Source organism: Ostrinia furnacalis, unplaced genomic scaffold (genome assembly GCF_004193835.3).
Source record: "Ostrinia furnacalis isolate ACB-3 unplaced genomic scaffold, ASM419383v2 OfSCF2235, whole genome shotgun sequence".
Classification (NCBI taxonomy): Eukaryota; Metazoa; Arthropoda; class Insecta; order Lepidoptera; family Crambidae; genus Ostrinia; species Ostrinia furnacalis.
In genome coordinates, this window is record NW_021132474.1 from 105,872 (window position 1) to 123,573 (window position 17,702).

The 17,702-nt window shown below is 34.1% G+C and overlaps 1 protein-coding gene across 1 annotated transcript in view; it reads left to right on the forward strand.

Annotated features, from left to right (window-relative positions):
- The window catches only part of LOC114354856 (uncharacterized), a 33,586-nt gene extending 17,236 nt beyond the window's left edge, over positions 1-16,350 (forward strand). The window contains exons 4-7 of the mRNA XM_028307427.1: positions 5,639-5,808; positions 12,467-12,541; positions 14,336-14,415; positions 14,662-16,350. Of these exons, the coding sequence (XP_028163228.1) occupies positions 5,639-5,808; positions 12,467-12,541; positions 14,336-14,403 (313 nt within the window). The 3' untranslated portion in view covers positions 14,404-14,415; positions 14,662-16,350. The remainder of the gene's footprint in view (positions 1-5,638; positions 5,809-12,466; positions 12,542-14,335; positions 14,416-14,661) is intronic.
- Positions 16,351-17,702: the final 1,352 nt, after the last annotated feature.

Here is a 17,702-nt window from a genome sequence, read left to right on the forward strand (position 1 = left end):
CAATTTGATTCACCGCTTCCCCTAAATCGGGTTTTCATACACCCTGTATGTTATCTACAGTCTTGATGCGAATCCGTACAAGGATCTGCAAATGCCGCAATCTCACGGGTGATTGCACAACGATGTGTAAAATCCGCTTCCCTTTAATGGTGTGAGTCTGGTGTTTTTTTTTTTTATTTAAGGCATGAAAAACACGTCTTTTGTTTGAGATAGATGTCAATAACAAGGATACATAAGTGAAATCTAAGTAAGGTAAAGGCTGAAACTTTGTCTTTGTGGTGAACCCACCACTAATCTAACACAAGTATTTCCAAATTAAGCAAAGCTTTTTATACAAAGACGTAAAAACTAACTTATATAATAAATCTAAGAATCATATGCACAATGACAGGTATAGCAAAGCTATAATTAGTTATCTTGAAAAAAATCCAAGTTTTCATACCTATTTTACTTAAAAAATTTGATGTAGGTACTAATTATAAGACTTTCACGAAAATTAAACGTGGTAAAATACACTGGACTGCAAAGACTGGACTGATCGGTTAGAAAATGGTCAATATATCTTCAGAAGTACGATTCAGTGTTTATAAATTCAAATACCAACTGAAAGTACTAATTCCACACGTACACAAATCCGTTCTGCAAGTTCACGCTTAATAACAAAAAAATTGGATTATTAAATTCTTCGCCACTTGTTATTGACTCTATCTATATCGAAATGTTCGTTAAACTTAATTGAAATACCAACACGATATCCTCAAAACTCGTGCCACAATTTATATCTTTCGCCCAATAAATCCTGTGGATACCCAATATCCTGCGTACTTCCAGAATATTACTAGTTCGAACCAAACATTGAAGTTTCTCTTTCCTGTGATTTCCTTCTAATTTCCACCAAATCGCTTAACAGGGGCACCTGGCCAGTATAACTTGAGCCCCCCCTCATCTAATGCTCTCGAGACTTGGCCCGGGTGAGAGTCGAGAGGTGTAAGTCCAGATGTCAGGGTAATCTGGTCAGGTTCTGATGTATGAAGCGCATATAACAACCGCATTGCGGGAAGCCATCCTGATAAGCACGAAAGCTTAGGGGTGCCGCAATTATCAAAATTTGTTTGTCTGTTTAGAAGCCCAAAATATTTTTTTCAATATGTGAATGTCGTAAGTAATAATAAAAACTTTTTAAGACACCTAATAAATTAAAGAAAAATGAATAGCACTGCGTCTTAATCTGGGGCCCAGTTGTATTAGGTGCCATATTATTGATTGTAGAGTCGACAGCACATAAGACTACCCATACATTTTTCTCTGAAAAATCGCCCTTCTCATGATTTTATAAGGTGCCACATTTTTTACCTTAAAGTGCTGTCGTCTGTACATTTTCTTTTTAGTACCAAAAAAACACACACCATACCTACTTTTCACCATCACTTTTAATTTTCGATCAACTAACTCTTATACTTGCGTATTGCAAAAACTTACATTAGCTTATCACTAAAAAGGCACAATCACCACAAAAAAACCTCTATCAACCCTAAAAGCAATGCAACTGGATATGAAATATAGCTAAGAAACTTGTCCAGTGTGAAATAACGTCACAAATTCGTAGTCCCCTAGCGCCGCCGGTTGCGCGATCACAGGCGAATTACGACCCAACGGCACAAATGGTTTTGTTATTTGTGACGAGAAGATTTTCGTCACAAATTTCATAGATACGAGGATAGTGTTTCGTGAGTGCTTCGTGCGAGATGGCCCTAAAAAAGATGGGCAAGTTACTTGGTGGAGGGAAGTTTAGGGTCGGACGCAGAGCGTGCATTGAGGGAATCCAGCAGTAGACGGACAGAATTTATGCTACTGGGATTTTTATTTAATTTAAGATGCTTAAAAATTTACAATTCGATGTAATATACTTTGTATATTCTGATAATGATATCGACTGTACAGCAAACTAAAAGCAGACAAGGTAGCAAGTAGATATCGACGATCGTTTAGTTTCTAAGAGCTTAATTCACCGAGACACAATACCAACCACTGTACCAGCAACAATTATGACAATGCTATGCATTATGTTGATAATACAATAAAATAAAACACACATAATACTGTACTGTACACAGTACCTATTTGTGGCGATAACTGGTTGGACCACAATGATAATACAATAAAACAAAACACACATAATACTGTACTGTACTGTACTGTACACAGTATTTGTGGCGATAACTGGTTAGACCACAATACCCGGTAAAATAAATCCCTAAACCAATTTACATCTTACATTTGATAAAACTAATTAACATTATGATTCGGTGCTTTAGCAAATTTTTGTTTACAAATTAGAAAAAAGTATTGCTCATATTCTTAAACTAAGTAAGACTAAAGTACATTTTTACTTGTACAAGAATAAACACGCGAAATTACAGCATAAACTTAAGACAGCTAACGAAGCACTTCCTAGTTTACTTTCGCAACTAATTTCGCTGCTGGCATTATCAGCACGTACAGTCAACTGCTCATTGGATTAAAAGTATACATTTTTGTTGGAAAATAACACCTATTACCATTAAATAAGGGTTGTTCAAACGGAGACATCCTGTTTTTTGGAGGAACTGTTTTTTGCAGGATCACGCTTAACAGTTACGTGTTTTAATATTAACCTTCACATGAACATCCCGTTTGCAGTGTCCCGCAATAAACCGATCAGTTTGTTTTTAATTCGAATTTTAAGCACACATTATGACTGAGTTGCACCATCTTACTTTAACTTTAACAAACATCAAAAGTCTTTCAAACTAGATATAAAAAACATCGGTTAACGTTATAGACGGTCAAAGTTAGGTGGTGCAACTCAGCTTGTGTGTGTTCAAACGACACGACAGTCTAGTTTTACGGGATCCTGCAAAACTGGATTGCTGTGGGAACAAGCTAACACCCGTATTCACAAACATTACCATGAGGTCTCACAGTGCGCGTGGACGCACAGTGTGACACACGAACCAATTACTATCCGTTCGCTTTAAGATTGCCGCTGGCGATATGAAGTCACTCGAAATGAGGCGTCTATAACTTTAACAAACTATGTTTAAAATATTTTTATTTATTATTATTGATAAAAAATGTGTATTTGGGTAAAATAGGACACATTAACTACGTTTAATCGCGGTTGGGAGAGGGGACGCGCATTCCACGGACCAGCAAACTTAGCGCGAACGGGTAGTACAGAGCTCTAATCTACGCTGTGCGATCGATATGCTACTTCACTTAAGAAAGCATCGTTTGTGAATACGGGCGTTAGATATTCGTATATTATAAGCACGTACAAAACTGTTCAAAATAAATATGCAAATCCAAACAATTGGCGATGCATTCCGAACGGAGTTGGCATCTCTCCTAAAGTAGCGCCACCGCACCTGGTACTCCCTCGTGCCAAGTTCCATTGCCACCATATTGTTTTTTCATATTTATGAACAGAAGGCTTGTTTTTATAGCATTGGAGTAAACTAGCTTCTTTTCGCGGCTTTGTTCGCGTGGATTTAAGTCTGTCAGTGACGTTTATCGCTAAATCCATGACCAAAACGGAATCGCAAAATGTAAATACTTACCTAATATTATTGAATCCCTACCTGGGCCTTTATTGTCTAAATGCTAGAATTTTAAGAAATAATGTGAATGCGCTAATTTGGTAAAGCAATAAAATTGATTCCACTTTAACCTACTGATTTAATTTCCTGAACACTATAATCCGGGCGTTTTCAAGGCGAGAGTGAATAGGCACTTACAAGGCAGATATTTACCTTCTTAGACTGCATCTCTAACTCTTTGGACTTTTCAAATTCAAGTCTTTTTGAATCCAAAAGATTAAGATTTAAAGTCATCAACTTAAATTATTTTATAATGAGTGTAAAAACTTAACACACAAACCGACATAAAAATAATCATTCGCGATTTAGACACTTTTCATTTTTTAATTTCGTACTATGAAAATGTCTTGGAAATATACAAAAGTCTGGAATAACTACGGAAAAACTCATTGCTTTATTCGGACCTTAAACACGTCCTTTTCTCCGTAAGATTATAAGAAACCGTAAGATTTCCCTGGAGATGTAACCGGACTTCATTGTTCAGAGTAAATGTGTAGTTAGCGAGTAAAATCGAGAAAAACAAGCACGATGTTTAGATAAACTGTACAAACAAACTTATTCTAGCATTTATTTTATGCTGATTTTGCGACTAAGTTTTCGTACAAAATATTAAGTAAATAAGCCGGAATTTAGCCTGTGTATGCTTGTTTTAGTTTGTTTAGTCCCGTTCAAAGACAAAAGTTAGTAAAGCTAGGTATGGATTTTGTTTGGGCTAAAGTCACCTAGCTTATTACTTATTTTGATATAATTTACATAAGACTTATCAATATTTATTCATACAGCGATCCAAAACGATACGATACGAACTTCAATAATATTCTTCTTCTGTAATCCACAAAAATCAAAAGAAAACATACACAATCTATTGTCTGGTCTCTAGTGACCAACTTTTGTGTCACTTTGAGCGTGGTTTGAGTACAGTTGAAAAGCGAATATATGAATATTTTCACGCCCGTATTCACAAACATTACTATGAGGTCTCACAGTGCGCGTGGACGCACAGGGTGACACACAAACCAATCACAGAGCTCTATTCAACGCTGTGTGTTCGATTTCTTGGTTCACTTAAGCAAGCATCTTTTGTGAATACGGACGTTACTCTACAGTGCTGAAGTTGTAAGCAAAACTCACTGCCAAGAAAATGTTTTTTTTAAAAACACTTACCAGTTTTACTAGCAGCTTTAGGAGCAATCCTTCACAATACACAAATTATTATTAATAAGAAAAACTTTTTCACTAGTTCACTCATATTTTTACCCAGTTTTCTTGAAACACTGGCACTAAAACTGTTTTTTTTTTCAATTTCATCCCGCCCACACACGATGACATTTAAAGCCTAAACAAAATAGGAAAATACCGTGATTGGTTCGAGTCAATCAACGCGCAATTCAAATTTAGAACAGCGCCTTTGTTGAGCGTTCCAAATTCGAATGGTTCGGTCCGATACAAATAGTGGCAGTTTTTTCTTAATTTATTATAGGCACAGAGTATTGTTTCGGAATTCATAGGTATTGTTTTGTTAAACTGAACTTTTTCGTAGCAACAGGTCATGGCTTTTGCTTAGGAATACATTTATAGGTAATGGTTCTGTTTGTTGATAATATGAAAATGTTAAGTTTGATATAATTAAAAATGTTCATTACATTAACATTTCCAATAAGTTAGATATGAGTATGTAGGTTGTCTAAATTGCAATACTAGCTGATTCGGCGAACTTCGTATCGTAACACCTATGAATGTTCAACAGAAATAATTAAGATTCTATGGTGAAATTTTTTTTCAAATAAGTCTAGTAGTTTCGGAGCCTATTCTAAACAAACAAACAAATCTTACCTCTTCAGAATGTTAGTGTAGTTAACAATTTATTTCAACGATGACTAACTGATTGTGACTTCACACACACGTTACACACGGTCACATTTCATAACCTGCTGTATGGTTTCCCAGGCGGTTGGAAGGCACAGAGTCACATAATCCTAAACTTTTTTATTTCTCCCCAGGCGGCTGGAAGGCGTCTCCCACAGTCAGAAGCTGGTCAACGGCAGGTACTCAGCAGTGGCCATGATCACGCTGAGAGACGCCGACCTGCCCTCCCCAGCAGAGTTCATCTGTATGCTGAGGATACCGCAGGCCAACTACGTAGTGAGGAAAGAGGCTATCTATTATCCGGGTATGTGTTTTCTTTCTTTTTTATCTTCTGGATGCTTTGTTCCAGAATAATCTCATCATGAGTACGTCTGAAAAAGCGCTTAGAAGTGCTTGTAAGCAAAATAGCGATCGTTAAGCGGTAAGCGCTGTTACTGCTAAAAATGAATGAAACACGTTACCTACTATTAAAGTTAGCAAATGTGTCCTCGCCGACGCGACAACTGTATAGTTTGTTTCTCAGCGCTAGCAAGCGCTTTCAAGTGCTTTTTTCCGCTAAAGCTCCCATGTTTTTAGTTTTATATCAGCCATTTTTTATACTTATAAGACGGGAAAGTTGGTACAAAATGAAAATTCAAACAATAGGCTTTATTGTGCCTTTTCTGCTCAGTGATGGCTGATGGCTTTCATAATTTAGACTGGTGTAGAAGGGCTACAATGTGTTCTAAAGAAATAAGATACTAGTTTTTATGAAGTTTGAAGTAGGTTGTTTTGAGTCAATATTTTATAGCCAGTATAAAATAAGCTATATTTATTGATTCTACACGTCTTCTGAAAAGTACGATACAATAAGGTTATTTTTCAATGTCTTATTTTCAATCAAGGATACTGTATCACATGAAAATCGTACTTACCTATTCTAGTCGGTTTTTCAGACTATGAAAACAATTCACAAAATTGTAACCAAAACTCGTTACCGCGTGTAACTTCTCGTTAAATAAACCGGCAGGCGTACTGATATTTTTCCTATTATATTCATAAGGTCACAGAATTTTTAACTTTCAGAAATGAACTGGTTGAAAGTAGAAGTTAATAACTTCATTCAGCTATTTTATTTTAATAAAAAAGTCACGGAGCCGCCTACTAAATTGAATGAATTTCTTTATCGCCTTTGCAAAACCAACTTATGAATAGGGTCCTCAGTTTTTATAAGTAGACAATGAAGACGGGCTGCTGACAGGCGAATCCCACAGTAGATATTGGCTCAGTAGAGCTATTTTGACTATTGCACAGCGTGTTATGGAGAGGGTTATGCTCGGTGTTTCTTTACGAGATCGAATCAGAAATGAGGAGATCCGTAAACGATCTAAAGTTGCTGACATATCCCAACGGATTAGCAAGCTGAAGTGGCAATGGGCAGGGAACATAGTGCGCAGAACAGACGGCCAATGATAGCAAGGTTCTGGAATGGAGGCCTCGTACTGGAAAACGCAGCGTAGGACGTCCACCCACAAGGTGGACCGACGACCTCATAAAGATAGCGGGAAGGCGCTGGATGCAGGCCGCCACCAACCGGCCATTGTGGAAATCATTGGGGGAGGCCTATGTTCAGCAGTGGACGTCCTATGGCTGAAATGATGATGATGAGGGCTATTTGAAATAGTAATTCCACGCTTTGCGATATTGAAACAAAAATTAGTTACTGCAAGGTAAAAGTTTAAATGAGGTCCTGTTTATCAGTTAGACTCATTGGAGGAATTTCGTGCCTGATAAATTAATATTGATAGACTGGCAGAGATGAGTGCTACAACTCTCTCAGCATGGCGATCATGACTCAATAAAATTGTTTCAATATTATTTGGACATCTTACTTCACAAAAATGTTTACATTTAGGCCGCATGATATTCGCACATACAAATCAATGAAGCTACTCGTACCTACAATTTTATTTAGGTGTACTGTAGGTATAAAGCTTAAGTGAATTGACAGGTGGTTCTGATGATGATGTACTCGTATATTATGTAGACTTATGACACTTAGTAATGTACTATGAACCTTCTGAAGCGACCTTAATTACACAAGCACAAATAAAAGCTGTTTATTTATTTAAAACAAGCAATTTAACCGCTTTATAAGTTAGCGAATGCTATTAATGCGGACCAGAGAAAAGAATAAGGGGGGATACTTTTTAACGGGGAGGCATGGAAATAACAATTTCGCCAAAATAATTTGTGAGAGGGCCATTTAAGCTTTTATCAGGGCCAACTTTGTGTACACAGCTATCTAAATTGTAGAGCGAGATGAAACATTTCCTGCCACCATTCCTGGTGAATAATTTTATGGTTCGTTAACTCCATTGTGGCAGGAAAAAACGCGGTTTAATAGAATATCTGGACAGTACATATGCGAGCAGTAGACTTTAGGGAGGGCTCGCCATATTGCTACAGGTATAGTGCAGTACGTTCCTGTGGGAAACCTCGTTATTGTACGTCAAATTTTACGAAACATTTAGGTTGAGTTGCACCACCTAACTTTGACCGTAAATTTGAAAATAGCCTGTGTTTTTTTATGGATTATGACAGATTTTTGACGTTTGTTAAAGTTAAAGTAAGACGGTGCAAACCAGCTTAAAAGTAGTACCGTAACAGCTCCGTTACGTCATAATATGTGACCCCTTCAACGCTTCACTGTTGTAGGAACTCAGCTATGCGCTATGCCTGTACAAACGCTGAATTATTGCATCTTTACTTACTTAAAACGGCCTTTCATAAAAATATCTTTTGAATGTTTGCTTTGAATACCATTCTAGTCAGAAAAAACTCTGTACTCTACTCCTTTAGATCTAGCTCTTATCTCTCAGTGCCTGAGGAATGGAAGCAGCACGGGAAGCCATTGATATTTATGACGTGACAGAGTATTTATTATAAATCTGAAGAAGATCTGAACTGAAGGAGGTCTCACTGACGTTTGATGTTACAAAAACACCCTCCCGTGCTCCCATACCTCAGGCACTGACTGACCTATAGTATAGTTGTGATTTAGTACAAAAATGTACACTAATGTGACTAGAAAAAAAACGATATAAAGCTGTATTATTACTGACCTCGCCGTACTTACCTCCAATATTATGATATCGGCAAGGGAGTCAGCACAAACATTTTTTTAGGTGTTCCCCCGGCCACTTAATGAAAAGTCAACAAGCAGTAGTTCCGAAGATTTCGGGGCTTCCCCCGTGTGATTGGAAGACGGATTATTATGATTGATTTTGTGTTCTATTTTCCTGACGTAAGGACTTTGTTTGCAAGGAACTACAATGCTGTGGTTTATAAATTATTGGTTTGACCCGATGAACGGTAATTCATTGATTTATTTTGTAGCCTTTGGGTTAGTGGAAGTCATTTTGTCATAATTAATAAATAGATTTTGTGGTTTGGTATTTAAAGAGAGAGTAGTAAATCACCCAAACATATATTTTAATATTGAAATATTCAAGAAATAATTAATTGGTTGTTAAAATATTTTTCATGAGTAACGAAATGTCCGTCGTCCAACAACTTGAGAGAGTAAAGTATTCTATTTTAGGCACACAATAAGTAAATAGTGAAAATGGAAACGGGCAAAAATGGGTATTTTATGCAAGTTACAGCTATAATTCTCTGAAATTACAACTTAGCTGTTTTGAACATAAGCACAGCACTGACAGCAAATACATTGCGGTTACAAAATAGCCTCTTTTACAAGCATATAAGGTTCAGCATTCAGCTTGATGTGCTCTCACGACTTTGTACCCTGTTCGTCACGATATCATACATCACGTTCCCACTTCTGTCTGTATTTCCATAGAAAGTTTCAGTTTATCAGACTGTCAACTCTCTCCCTTAGGTGTGACGTAATTTATGAGAGCCCCAAAAAGTGAATAGAAGGGGAAACACGTCTAAAATAATGGGTTTCTTAGGCTGAGTTGCACCACCTTATTTTAACTGTAACAATTACAATAACCGGTGCTTTTTGTGTGGAGTTTGTCAGATTTGGACGTTTGTCAAAGTTAAAGTAAGATGGTGTAACTTAAGCCTTAATCTTTGGTCTTCATAGCCGGGAATCGTTTGTCATTTGTTACGGGAGTAATAATAATAGTAAATACACAGACACTGAGTGTGGTTTGTGTGTTTCTACGAGATGAAAGGACGTTGACATGGTTCTTGAAACGATTTTAATGTAATTTGTATGTTCGGTTAATTAAAATGATTTTAGTAATATGGTTCAGTTTTAGGGACATTGTTTTTATAAAATTTTATTGACTAACTAATTTGAATACATACATACATTTGAATTTGTACTAAGTAGATTAATTATCTAAGATTTAAGTTTTAGTTTATAGTATTTAAACCATTTGGTGATTCAACTATAGGCATTAACCCTACGGCGGTCGCGCTCTAAAATATTACGTAAATGGTCGCGTGGATTACATGCGTAAGCCATTTTATGGAGTAAAAAAAGAAAACATCTCTTTATAAAAACATGTTTCTTTATTTTTTATATTTATTGTTATGTATTAGTTAATGAAATAATCAAACAAAGAAACGAACAGTTCTTCTCAGTTTTTATAAATTAACCAAAACATAAAAATCATCATTTTTCATCAAGAAAATGTCAACTTTGGCAGTTTAGAAATTATTCAGTACTAATTGCACTTATTTATTAATTATATTTTGAAAAAGAGATACAGGCCATCATGGAATGATAAGGACAAATAAATTTGTTGCACGAATTACAAGTATTTCCAGAACTTTTATTTCGCTTTCTTCCGCAGTCAAAGTAGCGACCTAAAAACCTCCGCTGTGATGGTTCTGAGTTAGATGGCTAATCACTGGTCTGTGAAACTTGTTCTCTTGGAAGAATGTGCACTTCTTCATCAGAAACCGAAGAGTCGCTAGAAGATACGCTTTCATTGTCAATTACTTCTAGCCATTCCGCAATTTGTGCTTTTTGTCTATTGTTCATGATTTTTATCTGAATTACAATGATTTTATTGAAAACACAAATGTAAATACATACCTGTGCCGTAATTATTTATTATAAAGCATTAATTTACACTAATAATGCAAAAACAAACACAATAAGCAAAAAAGGTAACTTAAAAAATACTTACGTAATTGGTCGCGCGGATTACACGGGTAGACCATTGGCATTTACGGGGCTCCTGCGACACATCCACACGCGACCTGGCGCTCACACGTCATTAAGTGTGATCTTCGACTATGCAACTTAAAGTACACGAAGTATCAAAACGATCGCGTTGACCGATTTTAAAATATTCGACAATTTGCACGAGTGGATTACGGGTGTAATCCACGCGACCACTGTAGGGTTAACCTACCTAAAATAACAGTTCATTCTAATATTTAAAAAGGATGATGGGCATATTGGGCGTTAAACCAACAGAGACAAAAAGTATACTAAATTAAAGCTTAATACTAGTACTTCATTTCATAGTATGACAACAATCCTGAAATACGCGGGGATACGGAGATAGAGGTCGTTGAATATGCAAAGTTTTCATAGTATTTCACATCACATTAGGGTAATAAAAATAGTATTAGGTCAATTATATTGCTTTTATCGATCATATACTCTCAGTATTGTATAATATCTTACTATCGATTTAGTAAGTATGTATACCGAATAAATCACAATCGATTATTCGATTGCAATAATCGATTATATTGCTGAAAATAAGGAATTGAATTCACAATCAAATGACAGTGATGATGGTAATCAAATCGATTAATCGAATTGTTAATCGATAAATCGTTATTTGGCAATATCGATTAATAATCCATCCGTGATCGATTATGCGAAAACACTACAACTTATCTGGTAGAAATCCCATTGAAACATGACTGTGTTCATGTTATTTCTCTAAATGGTACTAAGGTATGGTCCTACGCTTATAATGTAGAACATGGTTTAAATATACCATTTTTTGGCCCCACTCCTGAACTGTTGGACATAATAATGGATAAATAACTTAATGTATCTAAAATGTAAGTAGATAAGTATATTAATTAATAATATTTTTTGTTTGCGCAATAAAGCACCTATTACTATTACACATTATGTCAATTTCCAAGCAAACCCGGGAGTTTTTGGTAGTTATTTATATGAAAATATATTTCTGATTTTAAGTCCTAACAAATAATAGTAGTTACATTTCTGTTGGTTTTACGCCCAGATTCCATAGAAAAGTGCCCATCATCCTTTATCGATAAAACACTGTTTGGAGCTGCACTGCCGTTCTGCCCACGCTCCTCGACTTTTTGCGTGGGACTGAATTGTGACTTATTCTCTTTTAAAATTTTAAGCAATGTTCCATCCGACTTACCCATTTTCCTCGTAAAGAATATAATTTTACATTTTGAACCAAAATAACTCCCCTTTGATGTACCTGACAGTAAAAACATTTTATAACTTTATAAGAGCCTTTATGTGTCTTTAATTAGGAAAATCCGGTCATTTGTGCTGAATCCTACTTATTTTACCTAACCTATAAAATACCTGCTACCCTCAATTTCATTGGTCATCATAGATATCAACGTTTCGTTTTTAGTCAGGGAGTGAATGAATGACCTTTCCCTTCTAACCCTTTTACTCAATGGGATAATGTCCCAACCAATTCCAGGAGGGGTAGTCACTTCGATTTTTATTAACATTGGGCTAGTGTGTCACATGGCTCCAGGTTTATCACATAATGATTTGATAGAAGTCTGGTAGCTAGAACGAGCTATGATATTATGTTTTAAGATTTAGTATAACCACTTATTGACTTCAGAGCTTCTAAAATTGAAAACTAAACCCTAGTAAAGTATTCTTCAAAGAATTTGTGTCTTGGTGTCATTGTTAATAGTCAACACTGTACCTTTATTACTAAGTTACTAAAGATTGATATACCTATTGTTCACAGGCCCTATTAGCACAACACCAGAGATGCCGACGGCAGCGGACATGCAACTAGCAGCGGCTGTTGGAAGGTCTAAAGGTATAAAATCATTTATTTTTTCTGATCAATTTTCATACAAAATAATTATTTCTGGATTATGTTCTGTAATAGATTTACTTTGCGTGGGAAGTCCACCTACAAGGTGGACCGACGATATCGTAAAGGTAGCAGGGAAGCGCTGGACGCAGGCCGCTACCGAAATGATGATGATGATAGATTTACTTCTTATATTTTATGCTAGATCTTTCAACTTCATTAGAGTGTCAGAAGTTGTCCCATAAGAATATTTTAGTATTAAAAAAAATGACTCTTTTATTTATCGAATAAATTACGAACTAAGTATTTGACATTATTTTGAAAAGTTGGTTATTTTAGACTTAATGTATTAAATAAAATCTTTATGTCATTTTTGCTATCAATAGCTAGAGACCATCGCTGAGGAGATTTTCTCAATTTGTTTTCTATTCCTGTAAGGTTGAATGTTTGATAACCCCGATAAACTTTTTAATCTCTCCGCTTACCCAGCTTGGGTTTTATGATTATTATCATAAGATTACTTTTGCAACAAAACTAAATCATCCCGGGATCCCTTAGGACCGCGATTACGGTACTTGCAATAATCAAGCGAAGATAAGAAGTCCTCATTAATTTCGTCCAATTTTCCGGGATAGGCTCTATTCGGATTACGATGGCCCTTTGCTAACACAACATTATTCCTGTTATCCTTATCCAGACTGACGTGTAACATATTATTGCTATATTGCGTTGTTTTTATACCTTTGTCATTGTGTTTGTAAATAATTTATTAATAACACACCAACAATTAATAACCTACCACAAAATGCAGAATTTTAATTTCAATTTTATTAAATGCATTTTATTGCCTTGTTTATAAAATATGTGTGTCATTTCTTTTCAGACGCTTTATAAAATATGTGTGTCATTTCTTTTCAGACGCTAAATGTTTTCGAAAGTGCAGAAAATTGCAAACTTTCATTTTCTTAATAATTTCTAAGACAAGCATAAAAATTTTAAGGTACATTGTTATTGAGATCTAATATAAATTACCCTCTTTGTGGCATAGTCGGGTAATAAAACTATCATTGAAGCAATTATATTAATTTTAATACATTTTGTTATTGGTACTTAGGGAATAGGAATCTCACCAAGAGTCATTGGTATGAAAATGATGTCTTCTTTATTACTTTAAAAAGGCATTATTCTAAAATCATAAAATGACCATTAGTATTTATCTCAATTTCATGGTTGCTTTTAGATAAAATAAAAAAGGAAATATCTTCTCTGAACTAAACTCAATACTTCGCTCTTTTCCAATGGTGTCAGTTTTACTTTTCCAATTAGAGCTGTAATTAAAAGATAGACAATGGGTTTTAGATTACATTTCGAAGTCTGAAAGTACAGCTTAGACGTCGGTTAAATGAAAGGCTGCAGCGTAATTGACTTTGAGTTTTCTGATGCTGCGTTTGCAGTTCGGTCGATTCGAAGATTTCAACATGTGGCGGTATTTTCTTTAAATGTTGCCTACAATATTATATTTTCTTTTGATAAAATCTTGATTTATTTATGATAAACTTTATGAAGATCTCTTTCATCGTCTTAATAATTCTTCAAGCCACTTTGTACAGAGTTAGATATTGTTGATCCAATAACTTAGCAATGAAAGGGGTATCTGTTTTATAATGAGGCATTGACTACTTTTGTAACTAATTTACATTCATGTGACGGCACTAAAATGTTTAGTATCTCTAAAAACGTAGGCATAAGGTTAGTTGTTATACGTTATAATTTCTAATTGGGATCAACTTGTTTCAGGTGCAATTTTTTATAAAGCCATCACGACGCTGCTGCTGCCATTTGTGATGCTCGTGGTGATATCGTAAATAGACAAAGTGGTAAGTAACTTAAGATTTTCTATAAGCCCTTTGATATCAATATTCTTTCTAACAAATTTTAAAAGAAGAATGTTTTGAATAATGAATAAACAAATATACATAGTTTAGTTCGAACATAAACTTATCGTTCCAAAAGGCTTACCACAGTTAAATTAAAAATCTACAAAGTATTATTGACCTACACTATTTACTAATAATTCAAATGTTGAAACAACATCACTAAATATTCTTGTGTTTTTGTTTCAGGTACAGAAATGGCTAAGAGTTCGAACTTATAAAGTTTCAAGTGAGGCTTCAACCTCTAGTCAAACCCAAAGTGAAAACGCGTGGTCTCCCGCAAGGGACAATTTTAGGCACACAATCTAATGTCCTGCAAACCAAATAGCTTCAATGTGTATTCTTTAAACATTACCAAATTCTATGAACTTTAAGTCGTAGCTATCGAATTGTACAGATATGTATGAATTTCATATAAAAATATTTTTCTTAAATTATAAAAACCAATAGTTAATGGTTTGTAAATAATGGCATTTTTAAAAACGTTGTAAATATTATAAATTGGTGGAAGTAGATAGTTATGCTGAATGGCCTAATAGTGTTGGACGTTGTTTTAACTATAATACAATTAATTAATAATAAATTAGTGTATTGTTTAATGCAAAATACCGAAAAAACGTTACTTTGTTAAGACTTATTTATTTATTCTTTTTTTAGAAGGCATAATATTTCTAATATATTTTTATGTAATAACTGTCTATGTAGGTATAGTAGTTCGTATACTTTAATGATAAGTTCATTTATTTTGTTGAACATTAACTTTTTATGTAACTTATTTATTATTTAATTCTAGATAAAACACGTCCAAAGATAGGTTATGAAACACGTATAATAAATAGCTTCGTTGCTTTTTTCAGAAGTTATCAGTTATTGATCTTTTTTTCTGGGGGGTTTGTCACAGCAGTAATTTAAACATCGTTAGATTTATTTTGTCAGTCTTGAACATCTACAGGCTTTTCTTTGATAATGTAGCGAAGCGATCGCGATTTAAAAACTAATGTTACATTGTCTACGGTCATTTACAATATTATTCATTTACAATGAGTATATTTTATGGGAAATTTTAAAATGAAAATACTATGACATACCCACCTTCAGATCAGAGATCAATGACACAACCAAAATTTTAAAATCACTGTTGACTATTTATTTGTAGTTATGTGTGTGGAAAATAAAATTTTCATTAACACTTTATATCGTAGCTCCCAGATTTAAAATAAATATGGGTCTATCACACGACACTTGAAATAATTAAATAAATATTTATTTTAATTCGTATTCATCCAAAATTGCATAAACAAAAAAGTTTATTCATAATTATTTTTAAATCTGGGTGTTGTTATTCAAAAATGTCCCTTATTATGTTAGTAAAATACACTTACGAAATACGTATAAACTGTACAAATTTTACGATGTTGTTTTATTATTTTGAAGGGGAGATCCCCTCCCAAACAGGGTATCGTGTTTATTTAAATTATCATTTTTAATAATGTCACAGTTCGATATTGACTTTGGACAATATTCTATAAATTATTTATGCCCTTATTCGTAAACTTATTTTAAATCATAACTAAATTATTATTGTGATTGTATTTATTTTGTCCTTAAATTAAAATTGTGTCACCGCATTACTTATTTTGAATAAGCATTAAATGTTTATTAGAAAATTAACTAAACTATTAAGTAGAAAAAGAAAATTTGTTCATGAATAAGGGCGGATGTAAATAAATGTAAGAAATTTGTATGACCCTTAGTGTAAGTTTTTATTTGTGTAATAAATATTACATTTGCTGTGCATACTGCCGTTTATGGATAAGATCCAGTCAAGACTTTTATTGTGAGATTTCTTAAATTAAATAAAAAGGATCGTTGTGTAAATTTTGATTGTTTTATTTATGGCGTCAGACAATTAATTTACAAATTTCAAAAAGTAAAGCTTATTAATACTATTATTTTACTATTTTATTGTGTTGTGAACATGAAAAAGACAGATATTGAAAGACACTAAGTTAACTTTCGCGTTTCATTTCAAAAACAAAACTATTGAAACTACATATTGTTACAGGTTATGCTTAATGTTGGATATATGTTTCTAGAAACAAATCTGCTCTTAATAGTTTCTTAAACAATAACAAAATATAAGAATTATGGTTATTTTATTTCATAGAAAACAAAACAAGAAACTTACTTTCATAGATTTTAATTCAAACAATTTGACCTAGACGAATTAGAGTCCCTGGAAAATGTAGTATAATAAACGCGGTATCTGTAATTTTAACGGTATATTGCTAATGATTCAACCGGTTATAATCATTAAAATGACCCAAACCTGGAGATCCCTTGAAATCCCTGACTGTTACATTGTGTGGTACAAGTTACACGTTTCAACTATAGACACTTTATTTTGAATTATCAGTTTTCACTACTAATTTAATTAACTTTTTATGAGCCGTAATCGCCATCTAATCATAAGAGTTCAAAGCAAATGAAAATGTTTAAGACGAATTTCATTGTAATTGCTAAAATTTAACGTCTTTAGAAGAGTTCAATGAGGAGATAATATTATCAACTATCAAATTGAGTCACATCTTATGAAGGGATGTAGTTTTTGAAAACATCAGAATCCAGACTAATCCTATGTAAAACTGAAGGTAATTGAAGGTATTTGAAGTTTCAATATTACTAAATAATGGCGATTCCAAATAATAGTATACCTATCAGCTGTAAAGTCATATTATTATGAATGATTCACATTCATGCATCTGTTGTTTAACCACATAGCTCAGACCTAGTCAAATATTAAGCTCCCACAAAATCTCTTTCTGTTTTTACCTTGCACCGCGTTTGTAACAACCCAACCTCGTTACTGTTAATACCTTGCTGTCTTTTGTGAAATTTGAACCCGAAGAGGGTTAATACTGCTCTAAAGAATCCAGCTTCAAAAGCATTTTTAAAGCCCATTGACATTGCTTTGTTTTATCGGTATATTTTTAGGTCAAAATTACTTTCTATCGGTCGCTATCAAATTTTGTAATCTATAATGAGTTTGAAAGACGAGCCGAAAGTTTTGCGAACAAAACAGTATGAATTACTTCTTTGGAACAAAGTGAAAATACGCTGATTTTTTTACGAAAATTAAACGGACTAACTTTATGGCGTTAAGCATGCGAAATTTACCCCCTTTAATATTGTTGAATTGACAAAAAGCATAAAAGTTCTATATCCATTTA